Source organism: Dendronephthya gigantea, unplaced genomic scaffold (assembly GCF_004324835.1).
Source record: "Dendronephthya gigantea isolate DGI-Jeju-01 unplaced genomic scaffold, DenGig_1.0 000004F, whole genome shotgun sequence".
Lineage (NCBI taxonomy): Eukaryota > Metazoa > Cnidaria > Anthozoa > Malacalcyonacea > Nephtheidae > Dendronephthya > Dendronephthya gigantea.
The window spans coordinates 3,294,776-3,306,999 of record NW_021163014.1 but is presented as its reverse complement, the minus strand read 5'-3'; the positions used below and the strand labels follow the sequence as shown (position 1 = coordinate 3,306,999).

Genomic DNA, 12,224 nt, shown 5'->3' with positions numbered 1-12,224 from the left:
AGACGTCTGATGCTATATTTCACCCTAATTAATAAAATAATTTACCATAACAGTTACTATAGATGAGTAACTTAACTTTCAGAAAATGGTTAGAATCTTGTCGTATTTTTGCCTTTTTTTTCACAAAAATATGAGAGTAAACCACTGAGCTATATAATAATTCCTGGAGGACCGGTTCGCCACAAAAAAGTGTCACAAAAAAGATGGCGGATTTTCAGTTTTGCTGACGCCACATGGTCCCCTTTGCCCATGGTAATTACCACTGACATACCGCGATACAAAGTAAAAAACGTGTCCATCACCCTCCCGATTTTTATCAAAATATTCTCGGTTTTCGGTATTGTTTTCGGCATATATTTTCTCCGCATTTCATCTAAAAAGACTCTTTTTCCCTGTTCAACAAGTTAAATGGAGAAGTGATTTTTTGCTCTACATATGATGCTGTGAATGGCCTAATTCACCTATCGGGAGATTAATTTTTACCTCAGGTAAGCCGGTTTTCATAATATTTTCGTTTTTCGCCCTTTGGTATAGACAACTACCAAATTAAAGCGTCTGTTGCAGTTATTTCTTTTGAAATTAATGTTAAAAACGGCAAATATGCTGCAGAGTGCAGCCTTTTTGATCATTGGTACATGACAACTACGCTATGAAAAACTATGGATCAATAACTGATCTTTTAAGTTTTGGCTATGTTTTGGCTTTTGAATAGAACTCTTAATATGGGATTTGCACTGGAGCTTTCACTCATATTTAATGCCAATTCATGAGTATTTTCAGTCAAACAATTAAGATGAATCAATACTCAATCCTCCCAGTGAATTTACTAGTCTCTCTATTGATCCTTTCTAGTCTATTTTAGATGAATTTAAAACATTAAACATGATGACTGTGTGAGTGCTGATACAAAATATTTTTCTGTCAGATTTCAACAGTGGTTGTTAAAAGTCTAGTATGTTATTTTGTTTGCCTTGTCAAATGCAAAGTCAATAATCATGGCTTAATAGACTTCTTGGCATCTTGCACCTTGTTGATCAAGCTACAAGCTTGATTCAAGCTACAAGCTTGATTGTTAATTTGCAATGGTTTTTACTCTCCTCTGGCTCTGTCCTCTGGGTGTGCTCTGTAGAGTACAGTTAAACTTGGTCTGATCTCTCTTTTTTAGGATGAAGATGCTATTGAATTTGGGGATGGCTTTTTTGCAAATTACTGGAACATTAAACTGTTAATTTTACCATGTTGACTTTGTTATTCATAGTTAAGATAGTTATTTAAATGGAAAATAAATTTATACAGACATGCATTGACTGAGCAGTTTGTTTTCAATTTGCAGCAACTTTTATAATTTTCTGGACAGTTTTACCCTCCCCACCATTCAAAGGAATATTATCATGGGGCTAATCAGGAATTGAAGGTTAATAGATTATAGACTAATAGAGGAATGAATAGGCTCAATTGCATTATCATGAATTCATGAGACATTTGTTGATAGCACAACTAGTACCATAATCTTCTTGGTACCATAATAAATTTTTTGTTATTTACCATAGCCTTTCCTTGCATTATCTGAAATATGATTCCATATCAAATCCTTGAGTCAAGCAGGGAATCATTTGAAACTGCATTACTTGGGATACGGTAAGATAGGGGTAACTTAGGCTAGCTATAATGACCTGAATGAATATATCCTATGCAAATATGACTTGAAGTACTATTGCTATATAATCAGCCGCCCAGCATCTTGCATGAGGTTTAACTTTTTTTCCTTGAGTTATGGGCTGATATGCATAAGCATGATGTTCTAAAGAAAACATCACATAACAACATATTTTCTGCCGGTAACCTTTAGTCGGCGATTGATATCCAAAAGATAATCCAAATTTCTGACAAGACTCGAAAAATATTCAAGCATTTTCAAAAATTTTATACAGAAATGTATGAATAATGAAAATAAATAAATAAATAAAATAACCTGTCAGCTATTAAATCGTACATAAAAATCCTTCGTCCACAATTATTTTTACGTTTTAATATTAATTTTCTCTGGCATTGGCAAAACAGCGTCCACGATTGTACAGAACTGAAATAAACGCCTTATTGCAACGCTTTGTAGCACAAAAATAAATCGAAAAATACAAAACAACAAGGTTTCCAACATGTTTCACGGCGAAAAAAGATATTCATAAAAAAACCAGGGGGGAAATACTGCTGTTTAGATAAACAAGGGGGGAGCATCTCTTGTAGCGGGCTCAGATTTGAGCCTGGTCAGTGGTAATTACCCTGGACAAAGGGGACCATATGGCGTCAGCAAAACTTCTGCGCAGTGCGCAGAAGGCAAAATCCGCCATGTTTTTTTGTGCAAAAAGATGGCGGCGAAGTTACCGAAAAATGACGAACCGGTCCTCCAGGAATTATTATATAGCTCAGTGGAGTAAACTTTGATTCTTTGAAAATATACGGCCGTTGCGAACTTGCGATGTTGGTTGCGAGTTGCTATGACTACAGTGCTTCCGCTTTCAGAAATATATTTCCATACTTCTCTTCTCACATACGAACAATACCACCTCCAAACACCCCAACCCACACAAAATTTTCCAACTATCATGTCACCATCCCTATGCTTAACTAATTTAGCTTAACCGAGGCGAGGGGTTGCTGCATGCATGTATTTCTAGTAGTTAATTTAACTCTCACCAGGATCGGGAATTCGTGGGGCTAAAAAACGTCAAGGGACAGACTTTGGCATACCTGAACAATTCCGCTTAGAGATTGAACAAACAAGCTAAGAAGGGCTTTATACCCTGAACGGGTATCTGGTATTCCAGGGCGGGTATTATAAAGAATTAAAAAACCAAAGGCTGCGGGCAAAGATTATTTTTCTATATTCCATTTAAGTTTGATGTGTTTATAAGCAATTAACAATCAGAAATTAGATCAGAATTTTAAATCAGAAATTTAAGGTAATAGGAATAACGGAGACCTGGTTAAATGATGATAACGCAAATGATTTTGAATTACGCTATAAATATGTCGGGTTAAACTGGTCAAAAAAAGAAGGAGGGGTTGGCATGTATGTTGTTGATAAAATTAATTATAAAATGAATGACATAAGTACAAATGTTGATGATGTAATTGAAACAACTTTTATTGAAATAATTGCACCAACTGGTAAAAGTATAATTGCTGGTGTTATTTATCAACCTCCAAATAATAAATTCGTTACATTTGAGAAAGCAATGAATGGCATATTGAACACTATTGAGAAGAAAAATAAAATTTGTTATCTTATTGGTGAGTTTAATATCGATTTACTTAAATCAGAATCCTGTGATTTTTCAAGCAGATTTCCGGAGCAACTCTTTACTTCTTCCTTTTATCAACTTATCACAAAACTAACAAGGGTCACTGCACACACTACTACATTTAATAACATTTTTACAAACAATATTCAAGAAATTGACACAAGTATGAATAGAACAATCTTTAGTTGATCTTTAGATCACATACTTATAGTTCATAATTATGTCCACTATTAATGAAACCAATAATACGAACAATGATAAAAACAGTGGTAGATATTACAAGAGAATAACCAGAACATAAATCTATCAACAGAATCATTGAGGGAATTAACATGGGACAGTTGAAAATGATCCTGTACAGTCTAATAATAATTTTTCTGAAATATTCTCAGAAAATTACGAATTAAATTTTCCAATCAAAAAAAGATCAAATAAAAAAAAGTAATTAACAATGTCAAAAGTCCATGGATGAAAAAATGCATATTAAAATCTGTCACGAAAAAAAATCAACTTTGCAAAAAGTATTTATTACATCCAAACACGAAAAACAAAAGCTTATACAGAAAGTATAAAAAGAAACTAAATCGTTTTATAAAACTATCAAAAAAAAGTATTACGAGGAACAACTTATCAAACATAAACAAAATACAAAAATTATTTGGATAACAATTAATGAGTTACTCAATCAACCTACTCGAAAGAAAGAATTACCAATGGAATTTTTATTAAGTAATTCATCCAGTATCACCTCCAACCCTGTTGAAAGTACTGCCTAAAATAGACAAAACACTTCTCGACGTTTCGACCTGAGGGCCTTCTGTTAGGAGAGTTAGTATGAAAATAAATAGGGGAGAATACATGTTTTGTATTGCGGTAAAACACGTGATAAAAATGTGCCAATAGAAAACAAAAAATAAAAAATTTCCACCCCAGCCACACTAAGAGGTCTATCCCCTTCTCACAATTCCTTCGTCTCCGCCTCCTGAGCAGTGAAGATGATGACTTCCAGTCCAAATGTCTGGAGATGAAAACATTCTTTGTTGGGCGCGGCTTTCGCTACGTTTTCGTTGCTGATCAGGCTTCCCTCATTGCGGGCTATTCTTAGCCTACAATCAGGTGTCTGTTTAGAAATGTAATGTATTCGAATTTGTTTTGATTTTTTGTTTTCTATTGGTCCATTTTTATCGCGTGTTTTGCCACCATACAAAACATGTATTCTCCCCTATTTATTTTCATACTAACTCTCCTAACGAAGGCCCTCAGGTCGAAAGGTCGAGAAGTGTTTTGTCTATTTTAGGCAGTTGGTATACCACATTTGATGCTAAGTTGTTTGAAGACGCTGCCACGCTGGTCCCTGGTAATATTGTAACATATTACAAGTTACCCTTTCATGGTTTCTCTATCCAGCAGTTAAATGAGTTCTACAGTAGATCTGGTCTGTCAGTTTTTCATGGTAAAAAATATTTCAAGGGCGCATGAACTATATGACGTGATTCCATTTACTTTTTTATAGACAAGATGTCAGATAGCGAAACGAAAACCAGTGCTGAAGTTTTCACCTTGAAACAGGGTTTGAGAGAAATACCAAGCGACAAGCACCTTTTCTCCTTAGCGATGCGATCGCTTTATTCCGACAAAGCTGCTGGCACCACTAGCGATTCTGCCGAGAAATTCAGAAAACTTCGAGATGACACAAGACAAGACGTAATCTTGTATTTAAAATGCGTTCTGCCTATTTCAACAAAGTTCGTTATGTCCATAAAGCGTATTTCGGGCATTATTAAGTTCTCACCTATGAAGAGTGGTGCGATATGCTGGCAGACATTCCTTACGCGATAGTTCGTACAGACTTTGAAGCAATTCCAGCTGAAGGAACCGACCAAAACTGTGTTGAAAAAAACGTTGGACAAAGTCCAGAAAAAGCGAAGAAGGACATTTGAGTTTATCAAGGAAGACGTCAAACAAGCCTTACCTCTGCGTCTTGAGAATAAAAATGGTTAACTTTAAAATCTTGCAAGTGTCTGAGTTGTTTTCCAAATCACATCAAATTCCATTTGTACCTGAGTGAGCAAAAAGTGCTCCACAGTACAACTTTTTAGAATAAAAAATAGGTTGGAAAATTTGACGTATATAAAATTAATTTCAAATTACATTTTATATCACGTTTTTCTTCGTGTGTCGCACTTTTAAACAATCAGATACAAGCGCATATATACCTCAAACAGGGGCGTAAATCTAGAATAAAGTTCTGCGAAAAAGTCTTGTCTTCTCAAAAACAACGAGGAAGGTATCGTTAATAACCGTATGTTATTACATGTAGTTCACTGAATATACCATATACCAGTATATTCGACAAGCTATCATATAACTGCGGCATTCAAAAACTACTTGGAAAAAACAAAATTTACGTGGAAAATTTTGCCTTTTATCGATGAAAGGTTACGATCACTAGCCTACATATGAAAAATATTGTCTTGTAATAAGCACGACTCAACAATGCCAATATTGTACTGCATGTATATATCAGTGAGTGAATACGTCAGCTAAACATTGAATTATTTCGATCTTTTAAAACCACGCACGACTCACCAAATATAAATAAAATTGAATAATATACCGCGAACAGCGTAGCGAATTAGGAGAATTTATAATCAACAAGACAACTGTTCTGGCGTTAACTCCGGCGTGGCGCGCACGTGCCAGTCTTCAATATAAAGCTTCTGAACGTAAACAATACAACTTGCGAACCTAAATGTTGTTCGATCGCGAAATTCAGAAGCACATCGTACTTTAAAAAGTATAGAAGTTCAATTGTTCAAAAATGTAAATAAACCGCATGATACATTCACTTTGTCTTACACTTTGCCTTTGGAATTCGTGCTTTTATAGTTATATTAAATTTTCAATCCTGTGCAAACTGCAACGTGTCAACGCGCCCATACACGGCCACATCTTGTTAAACGCCAATATAGCGGTGATATTATTAATACAATAGGACCAGAATCTACATGTATTAAATATATTCTTACCCCAATTCAATCTAAACTTAATCGAACAGCATCAAAAGAACGGTTTATTTGTTCCTCTTGGAGAAATTGCCGTATCATGCGAGCGAAATCGAATCGCGCATCGGAAAATTAGCCAAAGCTGTGCACCACAACTCTTGGGAGACAAGACTGGGACATAGATAAATCCCATCACATACACCTTTCAATTACTAGTATATTTCGCGCCAAAACACACTTGCGACGACGAAAAATAATTAAAAAAATAGGCACACATAGTGTGCATATGGCCGCTAACTGGAGGGAAAGAGTGGATCGGAGTGGCTAGCTTAGCAGTTAGTTTTGACAGTTTTGAGCTGGGGCGCTACCGGATCAATGCTATCACACGCTTGACTGCATTTAATTTAGTAAGTTTTCCGAGATCGCTCATATGAATTTTTGTGTCCGCCTGCGTCAGGCGACACTATGGAATCGCCCAACGAACTTCAGGCGAAAATGTACGATCGTACCGTTTATTACGGACGAACTTTAAGCGAAAGGTGTACGATCGTGTACGTACGTCACGTCTATGCGTCACGTGGTGCGCCGTTCATGAGTACTTGTCACTGGCCGGTCCTCCAGGAATTATTATATAGCTCAGTGGTACTTGTGTCTTGTTTGTCACCGGGAGCTCAAGGCAAGAGTCATAGCAAGAGTGTTCAAGCTTTGAAGTTTACGGTAGGATATGTTATGATTTGTTTAATAAAAGTTGTTGTATTTATGTGTAAACTAACTGCTAGAACCGTACGAGTACGACGTGGCGAATTATAATATCTTTGTATGTATGATAAATCCATCATGATCATCCATCAACCATGTCGATCTTGACGTATGCCGTATTTTATATTAATGTGTAACATGAATATAATTTGAATATACTCCGCAATTATCCTTCTAGCTACGGTAGCGATATTTAAGACGACGCGGCCATCGAAACAAACATTAAGCCTACAAGCAGCGCTTTCCCCCTTCGCCCGGTTTATTATACGCACATGATGCTGTTGCCTGGCACGTGGTCGACGGCCGGTCGTCGTACTTAAAAATCTCTCTTTATTCACTATAAATCGTCATCAAGATTCAGGCCATGTACGATCAATTCAATTTTATTATCTATTTTAGCTATTTTTCATTATGGAATCTGCGGAGAAAACGCGAGGAACTGCTCAAGCTGAAGCTGTGACATCTAAGGCAAACGAAAATGAGCTTGTGGCCTACGTGCACAATGTTAGCCCAGTGAAAAGCGGGAAATATTTCGAATGTCTACTCCAAGGGAAAGATAAAGTTTTGAGAGGGGTATGCTTTTCACCTCCGAAGCACAAACGCTTCGCTGCTCTTGCCACTGATACTTCACCGGTGAAACTGAAGAAATTTAAAATCGACACAACCTCAAATGCCGAAGATGTTCTGATGGATAACGACGTCATCATTGAGCCATGTTGCGAAGAATTTGAAAAGCAAACCATGCCAGACCAAATGGATATAACTATCATACGTTCAGTTTGCCCAGGCCAGCTTGTCTCTATGAAAGCTAAGGTAGCTCGTTTATACCCGCCCAAACAAGTTACTACTAAAACACAGTTATTGAATCTGCAAGAGTGTAGTGTTGTTGACCCAAAGGGCACAATCAAACTAGTGTTGTGGGAAGACTATGTAGGAAGTGTTCAGCAAGGGGAAACATACCATTTTGCAGACCTCAGAGTTAAATATAACAAATATGATAATGAAGTATTTGTCAACACTGTGAAGTCGAGTACTAAAATTTCAAGTGCACCCTCATTTGAAGAGGTCTTATCAGTTGCGATTGAAATATCTCATACCACTGTTAAAGGAGAAGTTGTAGGCATATCTAAAGTAGGTTACTACCTAGGCTGTTCCAAGTGTAACAAAAAAGTAGAATTAAGTGGTAATAGTGCTACTGCTTATTGTGCTGCATGCCGTTACAAACAAAAACAAAAGATCTGTAAAAAGTGTTGGTACAGTGATGTTACGTTTCTGGACACTGATGAAAAAGAAGTTACCCTGACCCTCTTCAACAATACCTTAGAACAGGTATTCTCATTGAATGGAAACAACTTTAATGTTGCAACAGCCACAATGTCAGAGATTGAAGATAATCTGCTGGAACTCCCATCTCTTCTATCAATGACATACCAGAAAAAGAACAAAGTAGCTACAAACATTGCGAAAGACGAAGATAACTAAATATGTTGGAACTATTTGTCATAATTAGACATTGCTACTTCAGTGACATTGTTGTGTTATTAGTTGCATGTGATCTTAGTATCATGTTGCTATATTATTGTTACAGTAATTACTTTATCATTAATCAGTATGCTGATTTAGGTGATATTGAACATAATGCTAATTTACATTTTTACGTTATTTTGTTCTGATGGGGAGTATTATTTATGTGTACAAGTGGTAACTATTCATTAAAAGACTCTGCAGTTCCAAAACGTTGTAATAGTTTTTCTTTCAAACTGTTACATGTACAGTAGTTGTAAAAGAAAAAGTTCCAGGTGTAGAAGGTACAATGCGACAATACTGTTTAATATTCAACTGTCCAGTTGTAGAAGTGTTGAAGGTTTGCAGATGTTCTGTTACAGTAGTGGTAACTGACAGTGTTCATTAGCTGTTTCCATTAAGAGAATGTGGTAACAATGTCTTAAATCTCCACTTCCAGAGTCAGTACCACTCTTTATTACAAATTGTGAGCTGCAGTGCTTAGTGATTGTTTATTAGAATTTTAGTGGAATTCGGTGGAACATTGGTATCCAACATCACAAGATGAGTGGACAACTAAATTATCCAGCTGCAAAAAGTAGTACTGTTTTCGTATTATCCAACTGCGTACAGTGGTGTTTCCAAAAAGCAACCAACTTGAAGATTTAAGTATCCAATCATTGATGATACTTGTCAAATTATCCAGCTGTGCAATTGCCAATTGTTCATGAAGTTTCTGAGTGTCAAACATGTGATGCATTATCACTTGTCATTATTATCCTGTTGCAGATAATGTTTCCACAAATTATCCATTAATGTCAATACTATACATAGGAGCAGACTGTAGCATAAATCATTTCATTGATATCTTGTCCGCAGTGCAGTAGACGTTTTGGTTTTTCACAACTTATGGTGACACTGTGATCAATTATCCAGTTGAATAATATTAGCATTTCATGGTGTTTCCACTTTCCATTGTATAATGAATGATGCGATGTACAGTAGCTTGCATAATGTAGATTTCAGACTTCAACTTCTTGATCATTTTAAATCACAAAATGGATCATGCTTTGTCAGTGTTTCAGAAATTGGGGTACAGCTACAGTATTTTACAGTAAAGTAACTGAAGAAATAATATTTATGAAATTATGGTTATTATTAACAAAATAGCAGAGTTGCATGTCATGATACCAATTATAATAGCTTTTTTGTGTTCTTGTCTTATGTCACTAACAGGGAGTACCTGATGAGTGATGACCACTGGAAGTTTAGATTGCAGGTTGCATAGCATACTTTTAAGTATACGTCCTATGGGTAATATGAGACTTTATAGTATATTGTTACGGATGCATTCCATAAACCAAGTTTTCTGTGAATGCTCTTTGGAACAGGGTTTTTAGAAGGGCTTTTAGAATTGTATATAACAATTTTACTTTAGTTTAGTAATTGTGACAATGTAAAATATATGTAAGAAAAAACAAACTCTGAAGATAAACATCTTAATCCACTTAATATTTTACATCTTTTGAATTTACTTGATATTTGGTTTTGTTTTTCTTGAATATCAAGTAAATTCACAAGATGTTTATCTTTGGAGTTTGTTTTTCTTACATGTCTGCAATGGATTGTTATTATTAAGTAAACCCAAGTTTAGTCAGTGGCAATTTGCATGGTTAGCTATCATATCAATTGTTTGGTATTATGACATGCATTACTCAGCTAATAACAGCTATTATTATAACAGTACTTCACACTGTAGATCACAACTTACAGTGCTATTCTACTTATTTTAGTGTTATTAAACTATAAATTGATATGATAGACCATCAATCAGACACTGGCTCCTGTTATGCAACAAAGTGACTGGTACCTGCAATCTAAACTTCCACTGACCGAGGATTATATTTCATGATTTGTGGACTATTTCCTAAAAGAAGAGAAGAAATTATTTAAAAATTTGATGAAAAATTTGGGCATAGTAAGGTCTAAAATAGAACAATGACTTACCTGAGACATGCAATTGATAGATGTAAGGTGAACATGGACATGTGTTGCAAAACAATGTTTGCAACAATACTTTTGACTGGTATATTAACTCAGTTGTGTTTACCACACGAATATGTGCCTTAAAGTTTTATATCTGCTCAGTGTTTGAAACTAATCCAGATAATTTTGTGATCACTAAAATATGTCTCAAACACCCCAGAACGAAATGTAACTGCATCATTATGTATGTTGAAATACACATGATCAATCAATGTGTTATAGTCTGTAGTGAAGCTTGCTACCAATTGTTGGAAACCATTGTCTTCTATCAGGAGATGGTACAAAGACTGTCTTTGTTCTTCAACCATCCAGTTAACATTGAAATCGCCCAGGATTATTGTGTTATCAGTACCATATTCAGTTACAATGTAATTTAACGCTATATACAAATGTCTTATTGGAATTTGTGGAGAACGATACACCCCTATCACAGTATAATTTTTATGATTAGACACTTTGACAACTGTCAACTCAACGCCATTAATATTATTTATGCATGGATAACCTTGTACAAATGGTACTTTACTGTAAACTGCTGTTCCACCAAATGGTCGTCTGTTATCAACTATGTTTGTTGAGTCATTTCTAAACAGTGAAGAAAAACCACTAATATTGTACATATTAGGATCACATGGCAAGAATCTTGTCTCAGAAAATATTACTAAGTCACTGGAACATAAGTTGAAGTCATTTCGAACATCATCAATATGTTTATGAAGTGATCGAGCATTTAAATAACATACATTGAAATTGGAGTCATCCATGTTGTAAAGTGGAGTGAAACAAAGCTCTAACATTCTGTCAGTTCGAAGCTGTTGCATTTCAGTAACTACATTGTTGTCAACAGCAATTTTATCCTCACCCAGGTCGGAAACATATAAGCCTTCCATTGTTGTGACTCGGCTAAGTGCAACATAGTGAATATGTGAAACAGCTCGTTTAGTGTTTAGATTGACAACAATTTGTGTTTGTGTATCTCCTTGGGAACGATGTACTGTTTTTGCAGCAGCTAGTCGCAGTGGGAATTGTTTTCTGACGACTTGAGCAGATTTAGTTCTACCTACAGGAAATTGTGTAGTTACTGGTTTTATTGGTGTCCATGTAGGTTGCACTGCCTGTCTTGTATAAAGACCTCGGTTTTCCTGTCGGGTTTTTCTACCTACATCATCCTGGTCAAATAGCACCCAGATAATTCCAGAAGGTGTATTTGGTTGGTTTAATTGAACTAGTTTAACGATGTTACTGGCACCATTTGTCATACCATCATCTGTCCTGATGTTCATAGCAAGTTCTGTTCTACCACCCTCAGCAATACGTAGATTTGTTGCTAATTGTTTGGTATTTTTTAATGGAACATAAGGGATCTGCCTCATAATCTTGTCTCTAAGTTCAGCAGAATGGGCTCCAATGACACTATCATGTGCAGTGATGGTATATTTATTTCCACGAGATGAATCATATGCTCTAGTATTGTATGCATCTACCAAAGCGTTTTGGAAGAACAATCGAGGAGCCTCTGGTGGACACTCACTTTCACTTTGTACAGATCTTTCTTTAATTTTTAAGATGTCATTTCCTGTATGTTGACCTTCTCTTAGTCGATTCAAAA

General features: G+C 35.7%; 1 protein-coding gene and 1 long non-coding RNA gene across 2 annotated transcripts; one reads left to right on the top strand and one right to left on the bottom strand.

Annotated features, from left to right (window-relative positions):
- Nucleotides 1-324: 324 nt before the first annotated feature.
- On the top strand, nucleotides 325-1,441 carry LOC114515677. Its single transcript, XR_003686224.1, has 3 exons — nucleotides 325-488; nucleotides 863-893; nucleotides 1,166-1,441. It is a non-coding gene; the product is annotated as an uncharacterized LOC114515677 (long non-coding RNA).
- A 9,423-nt stretch (nucleotides 1,442-10,864) lies between these two features.
- LOC114515620 (ATP-dependent DNA helicase PIF1-like) lies at nucleotides 10,865-11,923 on the bottom strand. Its single transcript, XM_028534910.1, has 2 exons — nucleotides 11,359-11,923; nucleotides 10,865-11,200 (listed from the first exon to the last, which is right to left on the bottom strand). The coding sequence occupies exons 1-2, from the start codon at nucleotides 11,896-11,898 to the stop codon at nucleotides 11,195-11,197; spliced, it is 546 nt and encodes a 181-aa protein (XP_028390711.1). The 5' UTR covers nucleotides 11,899-11,923; the 3' UTR covers nucleotides 10,865-11,194.
- Nucleotides 11,924-12,224: the final 301 nt, after the last annotated feature.